Source organism: Bombina bombina, chromosome 2 (genome assembly GCF_027579735.1).
Source record: "Bombina bombina isolate aBomBom1 chromosome 2, aBomBom1.pri, whole genome shotgun sequence".
Classification (NCBI taxonomy): domain Eukaryota; kingdom Metazoa; phylum Chordata; class Amphibia; order Anura; family Bombinatoridae; genus Bombina; species Bombina bombina.
The window spans coordinates 951,680,289-951,702,331 of record NC_069500.1 but is presented as its reverse complement, the minus strand read 5'-3'; the positions used below and the strand labels follow the sequence as shown (position 1 = coordinate 951,702,331).

The window sequence follows — 22,043 nt, the reverse complement described above, 5'->3', positions numbered from 1 at the left end:
AGTTTATGGGTGTTAGTGTACTTTAGAGCACTGTAGTTAAGAGCCTTATATACCGGCGTTAGCCCATAAAGCTCTTAACTACAGCCTTTCCATGGGTGGTAGGAGTCTTGTCGGTAGAGTTGTAACACTCACTTCAGCCAAGACTCTAAATATTGGCGTTAGGAAGATCCCATTGAAAAATAGGATACACAATTGGCGTAAGGGGATCTGTGGTATGGAAAAGTCGCGGCTTGAAAGTGAGCGGTACACCTTTACCTGGTTGACTCTAAATACCAGTGGGCGGCCAAAAGCAGCGTTAGGACTCCTTAACGCTGCTTTTGACGGCTAACGCAGAACTCTAAATCTAGGCGATAGTTATTATATTATATATATTAACCCTATGTAACCCTAACACCCCTAACTTAATTATTATTGCAATAAATCTAAATAATATTAATCTTATTAACTAAAATATTCCTATTTAAAACTAAATACTTACCTATAAAATAAACCTTAAGATAGCTACAATATAATTAATAATTATATTGTAGCTATCTTAGGGTTTATTTTTATTTATTTATTTATTTTTTTTTTTTTTTTGAGTTTCATAAAACCTTTATTCGCAATTTTGTGTCACATACAGAATTATTCATATAAACAGCTCAACAATGTAAAAAGCCTGTACATTTCGCCAAAACTGACATAGTCCCTTTAAATGTCTCTCCAGCATCATGGTGGAAACAATAAAGCATGAACTATAGATCCGGAACTGCTACAGAATGACTCTTGGCGGCATTACAAACTCAAAGCTTTTAAACTACAACAATAAATAAGAAATAACACAATCTTTGTGGCTAATACACTTTAAGATGAATTATTTACTGTGGCCCAGGGTTTAATCGTGCTTTTTATCTCGTGTCTCGTGTCTCATATCTCTCTTCTCAGGTGTTTTTTTTTTTTTAATACCTCACTCACATCGACCTCAACTATTCCTAATATATCTCAGAATGTTTTGGTAGGTCTACGGATTTAATCTATACTTTTCCCATAAGAACACAATATCGTGATAGACATTCAGTCTACCAGTGGTGTAGTAGTAATATCTCTCCATTTTAATGATAAAGTCTACTTGTTCTATCCAGTTATCAAGTGTTGGGATGTACGTAGATTTCCAATATCTCGGAATTAATTTTTTGGCAGCATTAAGCATCATCTGGGTTAAAGCGCGCCTTATTTTACATGTGATATTAGATAAGTCATTAAAAATGACCGCCATTGAGGTCGGTTCTAAAGTTAAACCTATAACCTTTCCAATCTCCAGGAAAACAGCTTTCCAATATGGTTGCATTAGATCACACTCCCACCAAATGGGGAGCATGGTACCCACCTGTCCGCACCCCCTCCAGCATCTATTATTTGCATTCTTAAACATATATTTTAGTCTATTGGGGGTTAGGTACCACCTCAACAGGACCTTTAGATTAGTTTCCATACAGAAAGATGAGTGTGAGGATTTTGCAATAAAGGAAGACCACTGTTTCCACTGTTTATGGGTTATCTGCATGTTCATTTCTGTCTCCCATTTCCGTACATAAGTGGGTCTAGCTTATATATTTTAGATATTGTGTCTGACCCCAAATGATCATCACCTGTACATAGCAACTCAAAGGTAGTTAGCGGGCGTAGAAAGTCTGATCTGCGTTTGTGTGTATATATATATATAGTGTCTAACCTGATGCAATATAAACCAAGAGGAGAAACAATTATAGCCTCGCTCCTGCAGAGTCTGCCCATCTAGCATTTTACCATTTTGTACTAGTGTGCCAATTGGGATTAAATCGTCAAGCGTATTCACATCTCCAACCCTCCACCCCAATTCAACCTATCTTAGGGTTTATATTTATTTTACATGTAACTTGGTATTTATTTTAACTAGGTACAATAGCTATTAAATAGTTAATAACTATTTAATAGCTACCTAGTTAAAATAATTACCAATTTACCTGTAAAATAAATCCTAACCTAAGTTACAAATACACCTACACTATCAATAAATTAATTAAATAAACTACAATTTTCTAAACTAAAATATAATTAAATACACTAAACTAAATTACAAAAAAAACAAACACTAAATTACAAAAAATAAAAAAGATTACAAGAATTTTAAGCTAATTACACCTAATCTAAGCCCCCTAATAAAATAACAAAGCCCACCAAAATAAAAAAATGTCCCTACCCTAAACTAAATTACAAAAAGTAATCAGCTCTATTACCAGCCCTTAAAAGGGCCTTTTGTGGGGCATTGCCCCAAAGTAATCAGCTCTTTTACCTGTGAAAAAAAGAACAACTCACCACCCACGCACCCCTAATCTAAAACCCACCCTTATCCCCCCTTAAAAAAAACTAAGTCTCCTTACCTGTCCTGAAGACCGGCGGAGAAGGTACTGTTCCAGGCGGAGAAGTCTTCTTCCAGGCGGCGACCTCTTCTTCTTCCAGGAACCAGCCGGCGCGGAGCGGAGGAGTTGAAGACCGATGACCGCGGAGCTGAAGACCGTCTTCCCTGGAACTGAAGACCGGCGATGCAGGAACTGAAGATCGGTGACGCTGGAACTGAAGACCGGAGCCATGGAGCGTGGAGGATCCTCTTCATACGATCGCCGACGTACACTGAATCGGAATTCAAGGAACACAATTAAAAATGGCATCCCTTGAATTCCTATTGGCTGATTTGAGCCTTCAAATTCAAATCAGCCAATCGGATGAGAGCTACATTAATTCTATTGGCTGATTTGAATAGCCAATAGAATAAGAGCTACAGTAATTCTATTGGCTGATTAGAATAGCCAATAGAATTACAGTAGCTCTTATTCTATTGGCTAATATAGTTAATATATATAATATAATAACTATATCAACTATATTAACCCTAATATAATTAGGGTTAATATAGGTGGCAGCGGTGTAGGGGGGGGTCAGATTAGGGGTTAATATATTTAATATAGGTGGCGGCGGTGTAGGGGGATTAGAATAGGGGTTAATATATTTAATATAGGTGGCGGCGGTGTAGGGGGGTCAGATTAGGGGTTATTATATTTAATATAGGTGGCGGCGGTGTAGGGGGATTAGATTAGGGGTTAATATATTTAATATAGGTGGCGGTGGTGTAGGGGGGTCAGATTACAGGTAAAAGAGCTGATTACTTTGGGGCAATGTCCTGCAAAAGGCCCTTTTAAGGGCTGGTAATAGAGATGATTACTTTGGGGCAATGCAGTGTAGGGACACTTTAGTATTTTAGGGGGTAATACATTTATTATAGGTGGCGGCGGTGTAGGGGGCTCACATTAGGGGGTAATAATTTTAATAGAGGTGGCGACGGTGTAGTGGGATTACATTAGGGGTTAATAATTTTAATATTGGTGGCGGCAGTGTAGGGGGATTAGATTAGGGGGTAATGTAGTTAAAATAGGTGGCAGGGGGTTAGGGGGCTCACATTAGGGGGTAATATATATAATATAGGTGGCAGCGGTGTAGAGGGCTCACATTAGGGGGTAATACATATAATATAGGTGGCGGCGGTGTAGGGGGCTCATATTAGGGGGTAATACAGTTAATATAGGTGGCGGCGGGGTCCGGGAGCAGCGGTTTAGGGGTTAATACATTTATTTATTGAGGGGTATACGTGTCGGGCTATGTTTGGGAGGCGTGTTAGACAGTTACAGGAGATTTTATAATTTAGTCAGTTTTTGTAGGCGGCGGCAGTTTCTAAAGTGCCATAAGTCACTGGCGACTCCAGAAATTTGTACGCAGATTTCTGGACATCGCTAGTTTGTCAGACTTACGGCACTTTAGCATCTGACGGCGTCGTATATTTGATAGCTTGAGTTGCGAGGTGACATTACGGGCGGCGCGGGTTCCCTCGCTTGCGCCGAAAACTACGCCATATATATGATCGCGCCCATGAATTCCACTTTGACCTGCTTTGATAGATCATGAATATTTTGATATAACATCTAATTAAGAAAGGATATTAACAATCCTCTACTCATAAGTGCATAACCAATATTGTAAAAAATACTGTTAGATTTTTACTAACATTATTAATATTTTGACTTCATCAGGCCCATTTATCAAGCTCCGTACGGAGCTTGAAGGGCCGTGTTTCTGGCGAGTCTTCAGACTCGCCAGAAACACAAGTTATGAAGCAGCGGTCTAAAGACCGCTGCTCCATAACCCTGTCCGCCTGCTCTGAACAGGCGGACAGGAATCGCCGGACATCAACCCGATCGAATACGATCGGGTTGATTGACAGCTCCCTGCTGGCGGCCGATTGGCCGCGAGTCAGCAGGGGGCGGCGTTGCACCAGCAGCTCTTGTGAGCTGCTGGTGCAATGTTAAATGCGGAGAGCGTATTGCTCTCCGCATTTAGCGAGGTCTTGCGGACCTGATCCGCAGTGTCGGATCAGGTCCGCAAGCCCTTTGATAAATGGGCCTGTATATGTATATCTACCATCATAGAATGTTGATGAAAGTAATATCATCAATTGTTAAATTGTCACAATGTTTTAGCATATATAATTAATACTATTCGCAATCTATCACCATTTTTCTGCTGCCTAAAACAATGAATACCTTAGATTGGAAAAGGCTTAATAGGACACATAGTAAGTAAAGGGTGTGTTTTTTATTTTACCAGCCAATAGGCGTAAATTGCAGGCTTTTAAACTAGTAGATATAATGTGTAATTAGGATCTATGACTAAGGCAACATGCTGAAACGCGTAAGATCGATTTCTTAATGCACCTCTCCACCTGTGTGTTATGTACAGCTATATGCTGCATTTTAAATGAATGCATGAATAAAACTGTAAGTTTTATACTTTGAGCACCACGCTTCTCTTCTTTTTTGAATACAGGTAGCCCTCAGTTTACGCCGGGGTTAGGTTCCAGAAGGAATGGTTGTAAATCAAAACCGTTGTAATTTGAAACCCAGTTTATAATGTAAGTCAATGGGAAGGGAGGGAGTTAGGTTCCAGGCCCCTCTCAAAATTGTCATAAGTAAGACCCAATACATTATTTTTAATGCTTTGAAATGAAGACTTTAAATGATAAACAGCATTATAAACCTAATAAAATAATCACACAACACAGAATATATAATTAAACTAAGTTAAATTAACAAAAACATTTGCTAAACAGCATTATAAACCTAATAAAATAATCACACAACACAGACTTTACTTGCATTTTTCTGCAAACAGTTATTTCTATGATTTCCAATCTGGACTGATTTATAGACAGGAAGATCTTGTTCCTTTGAAATCTGCTCGATAGCTCAGGTCTGGTTAAAATGATTAATTTCAGCTTGCTTAGCTTGCATATCTTTGCTGCAACACAAGCGGACAGCTCCACCTACTGGCTATTTTAATCAATGCACTACTTCTCAATGCTTTTCAATAGAAGTCACGTGACTGAAAAAAAAGTTTGTTATTCTGAAACGGTGCAAATTGAACCATTGTAAACCGAGGGCCACCTGTATGTATATATATATATATATATATATATATATATACACCTATATATAATCATCTATATATAGGTATAGATATATTGTACAAAAGTACCCTAAAATATATGTAGAAATATGTATTTTTTAATAAATAGATTTTTCTGCTACGTGAAGAACATTAGAATGTGAAATATTCATATTTTTATGTCGGGTTAGCACACTTGAGAATATGCAAATGGATTTTAGAGCTAGTAGAGTGTTAGTTCTTTTCTATACTTCTATGGGGGAATACCTTAACACAATGGCAACATTCAAAGTTCGGCTTTTTACGCACATAAGGTTAGCACACGAGTTAAAACAGTTTATATTCAACTACCAGATGAGCGAAAAAAGCTTACTTCTAGCATAGTAAGCGTGGGAGCGGGAGAGCTAAATAATGCTCCATTGTAATCTAGTCCTAAAATGTTTAACTTTCTTAAACATCCTATTTTATTCATTTCTTTCAGAATAACCTCTTGGGGATATTAGCTATGCATATCTCACCGATGACTATATTTTGTATGTGGATCATTAAAAAGTTTTATCAGCTCATATTTTCCTATGAGTAATAAAGCAACCTAATGATTATACAGTATTTATATTACATGTAACATACCTCACAACATTGCAAAAATTGTGCCCAGGGCTCAGCACAAGAATAAAGATTGAGGGGTTTAGAAGGTCCAAGGGAAAAATCTGGATGGTCCATATTGTAAATCTAAATGGTCCAGAGAAAATATGGAAGACTGAGCTAGGTTTGGACATTCTTAAGTAGCATTTGGGTGTCCCATCCCTTTAGAAGGGAAACTGGCACATTTATATAGGAAAGAATGGTGACAAAACTTCCTTCATATAAAATAAATTAAAATCGCCCTTTAAAGTGCATGTGATATGTATTTTATAATTTTGTTTTCTTTATTACACCTCTACTTTAAAGGATTACTTTCTGTTATAATTTTTAAGCTAAACAACTAACATATTAAAGTTAATAAACATTAATTAAAACCTACTGACCTATATTTTCTCCAAAACGAAGTTTCATAACGTTCTAAAAGTTATATCTTTTATTCACCGATGATGTCACGTTATCCTGCCCACTATTTTCAGCACTGAGTGTTCAAAATACTTAAACCAATAACTTTGTGTTTAAAGCGCCATTTTGAAACCTAGGTATTGTAAATGGATTGGTACAGAGCAAAGGATACCCACGGAGTGGGTTTGGAAAACAATTAAATTTGCAGACAAGATTTCTGATATACGGTAGAGATATGTTAATGAAATGCTATTGATAAAAAGCGTATTTGGGATAGTTAATTAGTAACATTCATAGAAAATATTTACTTACAGTGGCCCTTTAAATAATGTATCTACTGTTTTATTTGGTATTTATAAACTTACACATACTTATTTGTTTTATTTTAGATCTGCCTATTCAATGATTAACAACTAATTTTACATTAAACTTTTTACCTGAATCTATAAATTTGATCTTCTAATAACCATCTATTATTTATCATAAAAAGGAAATGCTTTTATAAAATAAAAAGGGTATTTTTTACGGCTTATACATTTTTTGGTAATTTAATTGCAAATTTAAGATATAATCTTTTTCAAGAGGGTCAAATGACTGTAATAATAAGGATGATTACAGTAATATACTAGTAGTGCTAATAAAAGAACTCAAATATTAGAGTACAATTCTGGCTAAACATACTGCCTGTGACATGATGACCATCACTATATTAGCACAAGCAATCTTCCTATGAACACTTACATGATTTTATAGTAGTGTAGCATTTCTTATAAGACAAAAGGCCAAGCTCTACACAAGGATATTAAACTTGGCACACACCCAATTCTCTGTATAATCTTTATACATAACCTATGAATTTTTGGCAAGCTACAGAATAGAATCTAATATCTTTCTGCTGTGTGGTTATTACAGTGCAATTTGTAATACAGAACTTGCTTTACTGTATTGACCGTTCAACTGCTTTAACGAAATGAGTTGTAGGTCTTGTAAACATTCTTAAAACAATATACTTGTACTGAAATTACTCTTTTAACATCTGTGCCTCATACAGGCATTTTTGTTAGTTCACAACAAGAATGAAAATCACAACAACCATTTTTATTTCTTTTATCAATTTAACTATATTCTTAGAATCTCATCACTCTGTTATATATCCCCCTTGGTTTCATGTAAAGTGGAGGTATTTACAGACATATTTAAAAAAATATGTAGCAAAAAATGTTTCCAAGAAAATAATACAATTTTACCAAATGGTATACTTATAATACCAATAAATTACTGGATTTGCTTTTAGGCACAATGAACAGCTGTCTAGGGGCACCTACATACAATGAGGCCAGTATCTACTGTCAAATGCTGTTGTCTTATATATATAAGGTGCAAACAAGTATTTAATGTTTAGTTAAACATAAGATGTCCCAGTGAATGTATAAGCTTTCTTAAGAAGATAGGTTTGTAATGATGACACAAGATAAAAAAGGGGGGTGCAAACTGAAGATTAGTTATGAAAAATGTTTATGTTTGGATATCTAGATGATATTTAGGCCCCCATTTATCATTGTGCTATAGCGAACCATGTCCGCCACACATCGATAAATGCCGACAGCATACGCCGTCGGCATTTATGATTGCACCAGCAGTTCTGGTGAACTGCTGGTGCAATACCGCCCCCATGTCCGCCACACATTGATAAAGGCCAATCGGCCGCTAGCAGTGGGTTTTAATCAACCCGATCGTATTTGATCGGGTTGATTTCTGTCCGCCGTCCCAGAGCAGGCAGACAGGTTATGGAGCAGTGGGCTATATGTACAAAGCAGTGAGAGCATATGCGAGCCTGCTTCCCGCAATGTAAGAGGTGGCAGAGAGAACTTACAGAGAGCTTGCTCGCTCTTTGTGATTGAAAGTTCCTACACTCGCGCGAATGTAAAGGCGGGCATTACACACTCATCAGAGTGTATAATGATACATACGGGCCAGCGCAAATGGATTTTCACCATCTGTTTTATATTAAATTCCTAGAGTTAAAGTTACTACATAGGATCTGAAAGTCTGCTCCAAGATTCATGCTGAATTAAAGCACTCACTTGTGGGAAAAGATTCCATTCCCTCTCACTGACTGAGCCTAACCCTTACCTAATTTGACTGAGATAGGGTCCTGTAAGTACACAACCACAAAATTGGGATGAATTGGTTTCACATGTTATTTTCTGTAAAACCTACCCTGGACATGGGATTCCAGTAGAAGATATTGAAATGTTGACTATTGAACTTTGTACCATTTTGATTATTGTGCACTTATTCACTTATTTTCTCTTGCTTGTATTCAATGTTTACTAGGGGTACACCTAATAAGTTGAATCTGCACAGAACATTCTAGTTAAAGATTTGCTTAAATATTTAAGATACACTCTATAAGAATGCAGTTTAATTCACAATTGTTCTTTACATATATAAATATATATATATATATCTTTATACATTTGAGAGATCAGGACTTGAGCGCTAGTATTTTCCAGTATTTACCACAGGCTTTCTATGTGGTTAAAGTCAAGGGACTAGGATGGCTATGGCAGGACCTTGATTTTGTGGTTGGTAAACCATTTTTTGTGTTGATTCTGATGTATGTTTTGGATCATTGCCCTGCTGGAAGATCCAACCATGGCCCATTTTAACTTTCTGGCAGAGGCAGTCAGGTGTTTAATATCTGTTGATATTTGATAGAGTCCAACAACTTGTGGTGATGTAGGTAACGTCGGACTGTAGTTTTGGAGACTTTCTGACCCAAAGACGCAACTAACTTATGCAATTCTCCAACTGTGATACTTGGAGATATTTTGGCCACTAGAACCATACTTTTCATATTTAAACAAGTTGCTATATATGTCCTCTTCTAGGTTGATTCATAGCATTTCCAGTTGACTGGAACTTCCTTATTATTGCCCTTATGGTGGAAATGGACATTTTCAATGCTTTTGCTATTTTCATATAGCAACTTCCCATTTTGTGAAGCTCAACAACCTTTTGCTGCACATCACAGCTATATTCCTTGGTCTTACACATTGTGATGAATGACTAAGGGAAGTTTGCCTTTGTGTTCCCTCATATTTATACCCCTTTGAAACAGGAAGTCATTATTGAACAATTTCTTGTTCCTTGTCACCAAGGTGCACTAAAAAATATAAAATACCAATGGGAATATACTTCAAATATACATTTAGACCCCAATCAGCAAGCACTACCCAGGTGCTAAACCCAAAATGGTCCGGCTTCTAAGCTTACATTCCAGCTTTTTAAAATAAAGGTACATGAAGAAAAATTGATAATAGGAGTAAATTAGAAAGTTGCTTTCAATTGTATGCTCTATCTGAATCATGAATGTTTAATTTTGACTAGACTATTACTTTAACTTGATAATATTCCAAATTGTTTGTTCTTATTATTTATTGTGCCATTAATACTAATTTTTCCAAAGCATAATAAAAATTATTTTTATTATTACATATATTCTTTGTTAATGACAGAAACAAATGTAAAAGCCTTTGAACTACAAGAAGAAAACTCGTGGTTAAATTTCTGACTCAATGATTTTTTTAATAATATTTTTTTCTAATCAATGAATCACCGTTGACAATACTGCAGTCAATAACTGTATCTTAAATTATAACAAAAATACTTACTTTTCGAACACCCCTACCAAGTTCTTCACCATAGTTTGTCCCAAGAATCTCAAAGTACACATTAGGATTTACACCATCATCATTGAATTCCAAAACTCCAGTCAGCCCGCTCACAGCTCCCTGACAGAGAAACAAATGTCAAGAACAGAATGAGAAAATGTCAAATATAACTTTATATGTTAACAGTCAATTTAAAAGTTCATTTAATGTAATGGCACTATATATTCTGGTATTGATTGTGAAAAAGAAAGAGTAATTAACAATCATTTTCAATTATGTCAGTATTGCTATAACAAATGGTTTGTTTTCAAGGTTTTCCTTCATTCCCTAAGCCCATTAAACTTTTTTGTTGCACTGCAAAATTTAATCAACTGCCCATTACTTTATATCAGTGGCATGTCTCTATTTCATTTATGTTGTATTGCAATTGCTTGGTCATAAGGAAGTAGGTCATTCTGCTTTATTTATCTGTTAAATGCAACAACTAACTGTAATACTATTACTAGTAACCAATACAGGGCAGGATTGCGAGTGGAGTGCAAACATTTGCGCCAGAGCAAAAGGGGGTTTATCGCGAGGCTTACCACTGGTATTACGAGTTGAAAGTAAACGCAATCACTTCGCGATTTACACTAGATCAATTACTGTGACTTCATAGCTCTGTAAAACTGTTTTGCGAAGTGTCACAAAACAAATCAAAAATATATTACAAATTATAGTAACACTCATAATAACACTATCTAATAAAAGTATTAAAAATATATTGCACACAAAAGTTATAATGGCTCAAAAATATAAGGTCTCGGGTGTATTTACAGACATATATACACATATAAATACAGTACATATGTACACTTAAATATACATATATGTGTGCATTGGAGCCCTTTGTAGTTAAGTAGATGAAAACATGAAAAATCATATTTATGCAATATTCAAATCAGTGAAAGGAAAAAGTATAAAAATATACTCATTTAAAAATAAAATAAACTGCAGAAAAATTCAATTAAAGGGAGAGGGAGGGAAAAAAATGTGGGGTGGGGGGTCTCTAACTAATGCTTTCCAGAGGGGGGGAGGTGAGGGGACCACTACTCTAAAGAATATAAATAAATAATATATAGTTATTTTATAGGTACTGGTAGACAAGTGACAGTACTAAAGATGGCCGCAAGTAGTGAGAAGGAGAGAGTTAGAGAGCTATTATAGGGGATCAGGGAGGTGGGAGGGTTGAGGAGGATAACTACACTACAGAAAAAAAACCTGTAAAAATAACTATATATAAAAAAAATAAAAAATAAAATGCATACTGGCAGACTTTCTGCCAGTACCTAAGATCAGGGTGACTAATGGGGGGTGAGGGAGGGAAGAGAGCTGTTTGGGATGGATCAGGGCATGGGAAGTGTCAGGTGGGAGAGCAATCTCTACACTAAAGCTGAAATGAACCTTACAAGCCACCTGATTTACCCCATTACTGTCGGGAACAATAAAAGTGTGATGCACAGCTGCAATTAGCAGCATTTTAATTACCAAAAAGAAATGGCAAAGCGATGTATGTTTGCTATTTCTGAACAAAGGGGATCGCAGGAAAGCTTTTACAACTATTTATGCCATGATTGCACAAGTGGTATGTAAACAATTTCACTGAGAAACCCAAAGTTTGTGAAAAAGTTAACTTTTTTTTTTATATGTTCGTTTTTTTGGCTGTGAAACGCTGGCATGAAATATACCAAAATGGGCCTAGATCAAAAGCTTGGGTTGTCCACTTTAAAAAAATATGTAGTTTTGACAGGTAAATAATAAAAAAGCAAGGCTCTATTTCTGTTTAAATGGAGTGATAGCAAAAATACTAAAAAAAATTCTGGCATTTTTGGCAAGTTCTTCTCTGAAAGTCCCGGTAGTGAAGGCGTTAAAATGCATATTTTGTATTGTTCTGTTTATTCATCCAGAAAGAAAAAATCTTATTCAGATCTTCTGCTGACAACTGGGTATTTTTCTTAACCAGTAAATACTTGGAAAAACAATAATTAAATCTCATTAATTTGTTCATTTTCCTACAAACTTTGATTACATCAATAAAGAGGGGTTGATACCTCATGTACTTCTCCAGCTCTATGTTAGCATAAAGGAGAAAAAAATAATTCAAGTTTTCCTATTGTTTCTTGCTATATCACTTTAAAGGTACTGTATTTTGTATCAGCTGTCAAGTCAAATGCTAATTTCATAAATGATGCAAAATTATACATCTGAAAATTAGGTAATTATAAGCCCCTTTTTTAAAAAGGAAAGAGACAATATAAGCAGAGAAAAAAATCTGTTTTTTTCCATTCATCCATAAAAATAGACTGATCATTAAATGTAACTGTTTCTTTTTTTATCTTTTTCCGTAAATAAACAATAGATCATTTGCATAGGACATAGGATCTGATGAAAAATATACATTTTAATTAAATATATTCTTCTGACCAGGAGACCAGCCTAGCTTTTAGATCTTTTTTTGGAATTCAAACCATAACAATCTTTAGAATTTTTAGAGATAAAAATACCCATCTTTTTAAAAACAAAACAAAAACATTTCATAGACACTGGAAAAAAGCAGAAAAACATTAAACAGTTCAACTAATGAATCTATTACTTGTCACATTAATATGTGAGATATTTCAAACAGTAATTAATAAGGGCCCGAGCTTTGCCTTAAACTTTTTCTTTTGAAATAGGTCTTAAAGTTTAATTCTGTTCTTCCAACAGATTAGGGAGTTTTACATCTGCCCAATGTACTGTATTATAATTTGATAGTGTCAATTGAGATGCATATATATTCTGATAATGTGTAGAAAATCTCTTATTAACTTTGATATAGATTCCTTATCATTAATACACTCCCAAGATGATTAAATAAAGTATATACAATTATTATATTTAGCATCTAATCTGGAGAGGCTAATCATTTCCACATTTTTGGAATCTACCCGCTTTCCTGGCTTTATTTGTTTTTGCTTGTTAAAGAAGGAAAATAACTATTTCTTTATTAGCCTGAACATATTCAGAGATATTTTGACTAGATGGATTTTGAAAATTTTTATAGGAATTCAATTATTTTTCTAAAAGTTTTTTTTTTTTAATATTTACTCTGCTTTGTTTTCCCATTTTATCACATAAGTTGTAATAGGTGCCTTCATTACTGACTTGGCATTTTTTTATGCTTATATTTATTATAAAAAAAAAAAAAAAAAAAAAAAAATTTAAATGCCCAAGAAGAAGAATAAACATTGGGAAAACATGTATTGATTTTATATTTATTTCTCTATTCCAAGCTTAATACCTACAGATTATTTTCTGGTAAAGTTAATTAATTAATTTTCACTTAAAGCCTATAAAGCAAAAAACAAAGAAAAAACTATCCTTGAGAAGAAGTTATAAAAATAAGAATGAAAACTCAAACTCATCTGGATGTTTTAATCTCCAAATATTAACTACTGATAGGGAATTACTAAGAAGATAAAAAATCTGTTGGCCATATTTTAGCTGCAATTTTTGTTCAATAATAATTTATTGAAAACATCACTTTTCCTATCCAATGATATGTTTATACTCTTTCCTAGGCCAGAATTCTTCTCAGCATGTCCCAGATCTTTAAACCTGCCCCCACTCCTCAACTCCAAGCACTTCTATTGATTCCCAACGTTTGCCTTAGCTAGGAGCAATGTTTCTACCAGGGACTAATGTCCATTATTTTTTTTTCTCAAGAATCTTTTGATTGCAGAAGCTTAGGGGACAGCACAGTATGTCCTAAGAGTCCTAAGAAGAGTATCAACTTGAGCCATGTTTCTCACTTCATCAAGATCTGCCCAGGCAAATTGTATGCTGCAGTTTAAAAAAGTTTTTAAAAAGTTGCTATATAAATATGTTGATGGAATTCAATCACATAGAACTACAACTGAAGCCTAGATCCACAAAAAAATTAAGAATCTTTTGTAGAGAAACAGCTTTAATTTTTATTTTGCTATTTTATAGACCATAGTCAGTTAATACGATCAGGTGATAACAATGGCAAAATATGACTTGATACAACTTGCATATGAAATACGACCACAGGGATTCAGGTAACCCCACAATGAATACAGGGATTCAAGATTTAAAATAAGCAACACTGGGGCACAGCATTAGAGACCTGCCAAGTCTCCAAAAGAGTACAAAATCAATGCAAATTCCAGCCTCCAAAAAATGTAAAAAGAACTTTATTTTCATTTAGCTGGGTCCATAAGAAAAAATACAAAGTTTCAGGCCTGCAAAAGGCACTTAGTTGACTAAGGGCCTATCGTAGGCCTGAAATGTTGTATTGATTTTGTATACAACAATATAATTTTTCTTCATGTAAATGATATAACAGCGTAGTTGATCAAAAGACAGACTCTCACGTGCGTGTTCACTTATTCCCCCATAAAAGCCAATAAAGAAAAAGAAGTGGAAAAAAACACCCTACTCTCGCCAACAACACCATCACATATTCAAATTTGCGATAACCCAATATGAAAATATAAATACATATTTCTGCATATATCTGATGGTATTTTGGTGCAATATATATCTATACCTATACAGTATACCTGTATATTTACTTATATATATATATATATATATATACAGGGAGTGCAGAATTATTAGGCAAATGAGTATTTTGACCACATCATCCTCTTTATGCATGTTGTCTTACTCCAAGCTGTATAGGCTCGAAAGCCTACTACCAATTAAGCATATTAGGTGATGTGCATCTCTGTAATGAGAAGGGGTGTGGTCTAATGACATCAACACCCTATATCAGGTGTGCATAATTATTAGGCAACTTCCTTTCCTTTGGCAAAATGGGTCAAAAGAAGGACTTGACAGGCTCAGAAAAGTCAAAAATAGTGAGATATCTTGCAGAGGGAGGCAGCACTCTTAAAATTGCAAAGCTTCTGAAGTGTGATCATCCAACAATCAAGCGTTTCATTCAAAATAGTCAACAGGGTCGCAAGAAGTGTGTGGAAAAATCAAGGCGCAAAATAACTGCCCATGAACTGAGAAAAGTCAAGCGTGCAGCTGCCAAGATGCCACTTGCCACCAGTTTGGCCATATTTCAGAGCTGCAACATCACTGGAGTGCCCAAAAGCACAAGGTGTGCAATACTCAGAGACATGGCCAAAGTAAGAAAGGCTGAAAGACGACCACCACTGAACAAGACACACAAGCTGAAACGCCAAGACTGGGCCAAGAAATATCTCAAGACTGATTTTTCTAAGGTTTTATGGACTGATGAAATGAGAGTGAGTCTTGATGGGCCAGATGGATGGGCCCGTGGCTGGATTGGTAAAGGGCAGAGAGCTCCAGTCCGACTCAGACGCCAGCAAGGTGGAGGTGGAGTACTGGTTTGGGCTGGTATCATCAAAGATGAGCTTGTGGGGCCTTTTCGGGTTGAGGATGGAGTCAAGCTCAACTCCCAGTCCTACTGCCAGTTTCTGGAAGACACCTTCTTCAAGCAGTGGTACAGGAAGAAGTCTGCATCCTTCAAGAAAAACATGATTTTCATGCAGGACAATGCTCCATCACACGCGTCCAAGTACTCTACAGCGTGGCTGGCAAGAAAGGGTATAAAAGAAGAAAATCTAATGACATGGCCTCCTTGTTCACCTGATCTGAACCCCATTGAGAACCTGTGGTCCATCATCAAATGTGAGATTTACAAGGAGGGAAAACAGTACACCTCTCTGAACAGTGTCTGGGAGGCTGTGGTTGCTGCTGCACGCAATGTTGATGGTGAACAGATCAAAACACTGACAAAATCCATGGATGGCAGGCTTTTGAGTGTCCTTGCAAAGAAAGGTGGCTATATTGGTCACTGATTTGTTTTTGTTTTGTTTTTGAATGTCAGAAATGTATATTTGTGAATGTTGAGATGTTATATTGGTTTCACTGGTAAAAATAAATAATTGTAATGGGTATATATTTGTTTTTTGTTAAGTTGCCTAATAATTATGCACAGTAATAGTCACCTGCACACACAGATATCCCCCTAAAATAGCTAAAACTAAAAACTACTTCCAAAAATATTCAGCTTTGATATTAATGAGTTTTTTGGGTTCATTGAGAACATGGTTGTTGTTCAATAATAAAATTAATCCTCAAAAATACAACTTGCCTAATAATTCTGCACTCCCTGTATATATATATATATATATATATATATATATATATATATATATATATATATAATATATATATATATATTATTTTTTTTTCCTGTTTATATACACACATACATATCCATATTTATAGATTTATTTAGGCAAAATTCTTTTGCACAATAGAAAATAAACTTAAAAAAAAAATGTACAGGGGATTTTTGCTGTTTTGGATATATGTCTGCATAACTGTTATCTGTTATGCATTTATTTCAGGTGTGTAAGTTTAGTTTAGTAAGTTTAGTTTAAATGCTATAAGGTTAAAAAAACAAAATGGACAGGATAAAAATATGCATAAGTCAGTATTAATCAATTAAGTGAATGGCGCCCAAACTATTTCAGGTTGTATTTATCTCTTCCATTTACATCAAGGTGGTGTATTTGCTGAAACTAATAAACATTCCATCTAGTTGGAAATTATTTTATTTTCCCTTCTGAATTTTTAGATGGTAAATCGTTACAGATTTACCTAACAAGTACCTTTATTTATTTATTATTTTTTTTTATTATTCCTAGCTAATATTTGGTAGCAGTAAAGTGGTTTATTTATTCCACACAAGAATTCTATTGTGCACAAGGAGATATTTATAATAAAAATGTTTCATTACCCCTGATTGCTCTCCTTTGTGGTAAATGACAGCTGTTACTCCCTTAGAAATGTGTACTGAATGTTATTTCTTGGCAATTTTGCATTGTGCTACAATGCTTGGTGTTTGCAAAATGATTCCTTTTTGTGTTCCAGCAACATGTCCTTACTGAAATCTAGATCATCGATGAGTCTACCTCACTTGTATGCAAAAAAATTATTAAACATTTGTACATAAAATAAATAAATATTTAATCAGGTGAAACATGAAAGGAAAAAAATAATAATTTAGTAAATATTTTTGTGTTACGTTCTTTGAGGAACTTTTTTGCTGATTAGAAACCAGGGAACCGTTTAGCTAAAAAAAAAAGTAACAGTGCTGGATATATGGGATAATTGTTTTTAATTTTTTTCATTTTAAGAACTTAAAGTTCTTTATCTCTAGAGAGAGGTGCAGTTACCAAGGTAACCTGTAGTTGACGATTATGCACATGTTTAATGGGAACAAAGATAAGCAAGACACAGTCTTCATACCACTGTTGTGAAAAAAAGGGTTGAGTTGTCTGATGGAGCAGTTCGAATTGAAGGGCTAGTTGTCCCCCGCCTTTCTTTTAGATAGCCATACATTGACCAACAAGCAGTGTAGAGGAGGTATTTAAAAAAAACAGCTTTGCTTCCTAAATGTCTTTAGATTTATCATTTAGATTTCAGAAAATGTCAATCTCCTCTTTTCCATAATGTGTCTCATGGTTCTACAGATGTCAGGGAGAAGGTAAAAGCTTGATTAAAATTTGGTCACTATGGATAGAGATCTACGCAGATTAATCATTCCACTTATTTATCACAACATTTTTGTTTTTTGTTTTCCCCTCTTACTCCAAAACAAACTGCTATCTTTACCTTGTTCATTCCCAAGATATATAGGCTTTATAGTGTCATGACCTCTCAAAGGTTTTAACTAATTGGTCGGCCAAGAGATGGTGACATATGAAATGTCTATCACTCTATTAGAATTTGATTTATATCCATTTATTGAGGTCATATAGTTATTCAACCCTATAGGAAAAAAGTAAGGTATCCACATGTTATACAGAGAATTGGACTGTTTTTCTTGATTGTAATGTTAAATAAATATCAACAAAGTTTTGCAATGCATCAACTCTGTATGTAATATATTTAAACCATGTCTGATACAGAAGTAAAGTGTGATATGTTACCTGTTGGAAATACTTTAATACAAATTATTGCTATTTAAAAACACATGCCTAGATTTAGAGTTCTGCGTTAGCCGTCAAAACCAGCGTTAGGGGGTCCAAACGCTGGTTTTGGCCGGCCGCTGGTATTTAGAGTCTTGTAGGTAAGGGTCTAATGCTAACTTTCCAGCTGCGACTTTTCCATACCGCAGATCCCCTTACGCCAATTGCGTATCCTATCTTTTCAATGGGATCTTTCTAATGCCGGTATTTAGAGTCTTGGCTGGAGTGAGCGTTAGAACTCTAACGACAAAACTAGCCGCAGAAAAAAGTCAGGAGTTAAGAGCTTTATGGGCTAACGCCGGTTCATAAAGCTCTTAACTACTGTGCTCTAAAGTACACTAACAACCATAAACTACCTATGTACCCCTAAACCGAGGTCCCCCCCACATCGCCGCCACTATAATAACATTTTTTAACCCCTAATCTGCCGACCGCACACCGCCGCAACCTACATTATCCCTATGTACCCCTAATCTGCTGCCCCTAACATCGCTGACCCCTATATTATATTTATTACCCCCTAATCTGCCCCCCCAACCTCGCCGCTACCTTACCTACACTTATTAACCCCTAATCTGCCGACCGGACCTCACCGCTACTATAATAAATGTATTAACCACTAATCCGCCTCACTCCCGACTCAAAAACCCTATAATAAATAGTATTAACCCCTAATCTGCCCTCCCTAACATCGCCGACACCTAACTTCAAATATTAACCCCTAATCTGCCGACCGGACCTCGCCGCTACTCTAATAAATGTATTAACCCCTAAAGCTAAGTCTAACCCTAACACTAACACCCCCCTAAATTAAATATAATTTAAATCTAACGAAATAAAATAAATCTTCTTAAATAATCCTATTTAAAGCTAAATACTTACCTGTAAAATAAACCCTAATCGGAACAGCCAATAGAATGCGAGCTCAATCTGATTGGCTGATTGGATCAGCCAATCCTATTGAACTTGAATCTGATTGGCTGATTCAATCAGCCAATCAGATTTTTCCTACCTTAATTCTGATTGGCTGATAGAATCTGCCCTCTTCTTGCCAGATAGGATGAAGACTTCGGACCCTCTTCTGGACCTCTTCTTGCTGGATAGGATGAAGACTTCGGACCCTCTACTGGACGGATTGGTGATACCCGGCGTGGTGAAGATAAGGTAGGAAGATCTTCAGGGGCTTAGTGTTAGATTTTTTAAAGGGGGGTTTGGGATAGATTAGGGGTATGTGGGTTGTAATGTTGGGGGGGGTATTGTATGTTTTTTTACAGGCAAAAGAGCTGTTTTCTTTGGGGCATGCCCCGCAAAAGGCCCTTTTAAGGGCTGGTAAGGTAAAAGAGCTGTAAAATTTTTATTTTAGAATAGGGTAGGGCATTTTTTTATTTTGGGGGGCTTTGTTATTTTTTTAGGGGGCTTAGAGTAGGTGTAATTAGTTTAAAATTCTTGTAATCTTTTTTTATTTTTTGTAATTTAGTGTTTGTTTTTTTTATAATTTAGTTTTTGTTTGTTTTTGTAATTTAGTTTAGTTGATTTAATTGTAGATAGTTTATTTAATTAATTTATTGATAGTGTAGTGTTAGGTTTAATTGTAACTTAGGTTAGGATTTATTTTACAGGTAATTTTGTAATTATTTTAACTAGATAACTATTAAATAGTTATTAACTATTTAATAGCTATTGTACCTGGTTAAAATAAATACAAAGTTGCCTGTAAAATAAATATTAATCCTAAAATAGCTACAATATAATTATTATTTATATTGTAGCTATATTAGGGTTTAAAGTATTTAGCTTTAAATAGGATTAATTTATTTAATAAGATTTATTTTATTTCGTTAGATTTAAATTATATTTAACTTAGGGGGGTGTTAGTGTTAGGGTTAGACTTAGCTTTAGGGGTTAATAAATTTATTATAGTAGCGGTGAGGTACGGTCGGCTGATTAGGGGTTAATAATTGTAGGTAGGTGGCGGCGACGTTGGGGGCGGCAGATTAGGGGTTAATAAATATAATATAGGGGTCGGCGGTGTTAGGGGCAGCAGATTAGGGGTACATAGGGATAACGTAGGTTGCGGCGGTGTACGGAGCGGAAGATTAGGGGTTAAAAATAATATGCAGGGGTCAGCGATAGCGGGGGCAGCAGATTAGGGGTTAATAAGTGTAAGGTTAGGGGTGTTTAGACTCGGGGTACATGTTAGGGTGTTTGGTGCAGACTTAGGAAGTGTTTCCCCATAGGAAACAATGGGGCTGCGTTAGGAGCTAAAGCTGCTTTTTTGCAGGTGTTAGGTTTTTTTCCAGCTCAAACTGCCCCATTGTTTCCTATAGGGGAATCGTGCACAAGCACGTTTTTTAAGCTGGCCGCGTCCGTAAGCAACGCTGGTATTGAGAGTTGCAGTGGCGGTAAATATGCCTGTACACTCCCTTTTTGGAGCCTAACGTAGCCCTTCTGAGAAATCTAAATACCAGCGTTGTTTAAAAGGTGTGGGGGACAAAAACCACGCATAGCTAACGCACCCCTTCTAACGCAAAACTCTAAATCTAGTCGAGTGTTAGATAAGGTCACTTCCTCTAGCCCCATTATTTATAACATTTTGAAAGCTGTTCTCAGACTATGCAGAAGTAATATCCGCTCTCTATTTGATTCCTGGAAGCACAGTGAAGCACAGTAGGCTGAAACTATTTTGCACAGTGCACAATATATGATCAGTTGCTATAGCTATATACTATATGCTTTTAATTTACTACATGGAATATTGCTGCATTATTGTGAAGTATTTTTGTTCACAGCTTTACTAGAAGTCTGAGGTCAGATAGTATTGAAAATTGACATCCTGAGCTTGATACTATTATGTAGATTTCTGACATAAATGACAACATTATACAAGCCATTATAAATCACATCACCATTGACTTAATAGATCATATATCACCTGTAAATTCATCAGAATAATGACAATCATGAGATACATGACCTCTCACATCGCATCAATGATATCATCGCTAAAGGTATCATACACAATATTGTCACCTGTAGTGTGTAATGTGCATATCATTCACGTTGTAGCATTAAACATTGTCAGTTATTTGGTGAGTCTTGTTACTAGATCAAGAACGGCTAAGTTAAATTATGTAACACAGTGTTTTGAATAGTAGCTTTTGGTGTTTTTGCCTAGAGTTACTGAGGTTTCAGAAAAAAAATCATGTTGGAAAAAAAACAATTTATTGTCATAACAATGCCATAGAAATAATAATTTACTGTTGTAACAATGCCATTGAAAAAGCAGAATCCTTCCAGCATCCTAAAATATAATGCTTACTCAGAATTTCCAGTTGGCTCCTTGGCTTTAGAATCTGACAGTAAACATATTAAAGGAACAGTGTACTGCAAACTTAATTATATATATAAATGTATTTATGAATAAATAGAGCATATTCCTATTTGTGAAGAACATTGCAATGTTAACTATTAATATTCATGTTGTGTTAGTGCACTTTGGTTAAACCCGATTAGGTTTTTCCCCACGTTTTGTGCTTTACCAAAGTCTATGGGGGAATACATTAACTCAGTCGCAATATTCCAAGTTAGGCTTTTTCCGTGTGTCGGGTTAACGCTCATGCAAAAAATGTTTACTTTCAACTTGTAATATGTGCGCTCCTCGACACGCACAAAAAGCTTAATTCTAGCAGAGTTAAAGCGGGAGCGGCATCAAAAAATAGCACTCTACTATTAAACTAGCCCTAAAATAGAT

General features: G+C 35.5%; 1 protein-coding gene across 1 annotated transcript in view; it reads right to left on the bottom strand.

Annotated features, from left to right (window-relative positions):
* GRID2 (glutamate ionotropic receptor delta type subunit 2) overlaps window positions 1–22,043 on the bottom strand; it is a 2,072,895-nt gene that overhangs the window by 894,772 nt on the left and 1,156,080 nt on the right. The window contains exon 9 of the mRNA XM_053700169.1: window positions 10,236–10,355. Within this exon, the coding sequence (XP_053556144.1) occupies window positions 10,236–10,355 (120 nt within the window). The remainder of the gene's footprint in view (window positions 1–10,235; window positions 10,356–22,043) is intronic.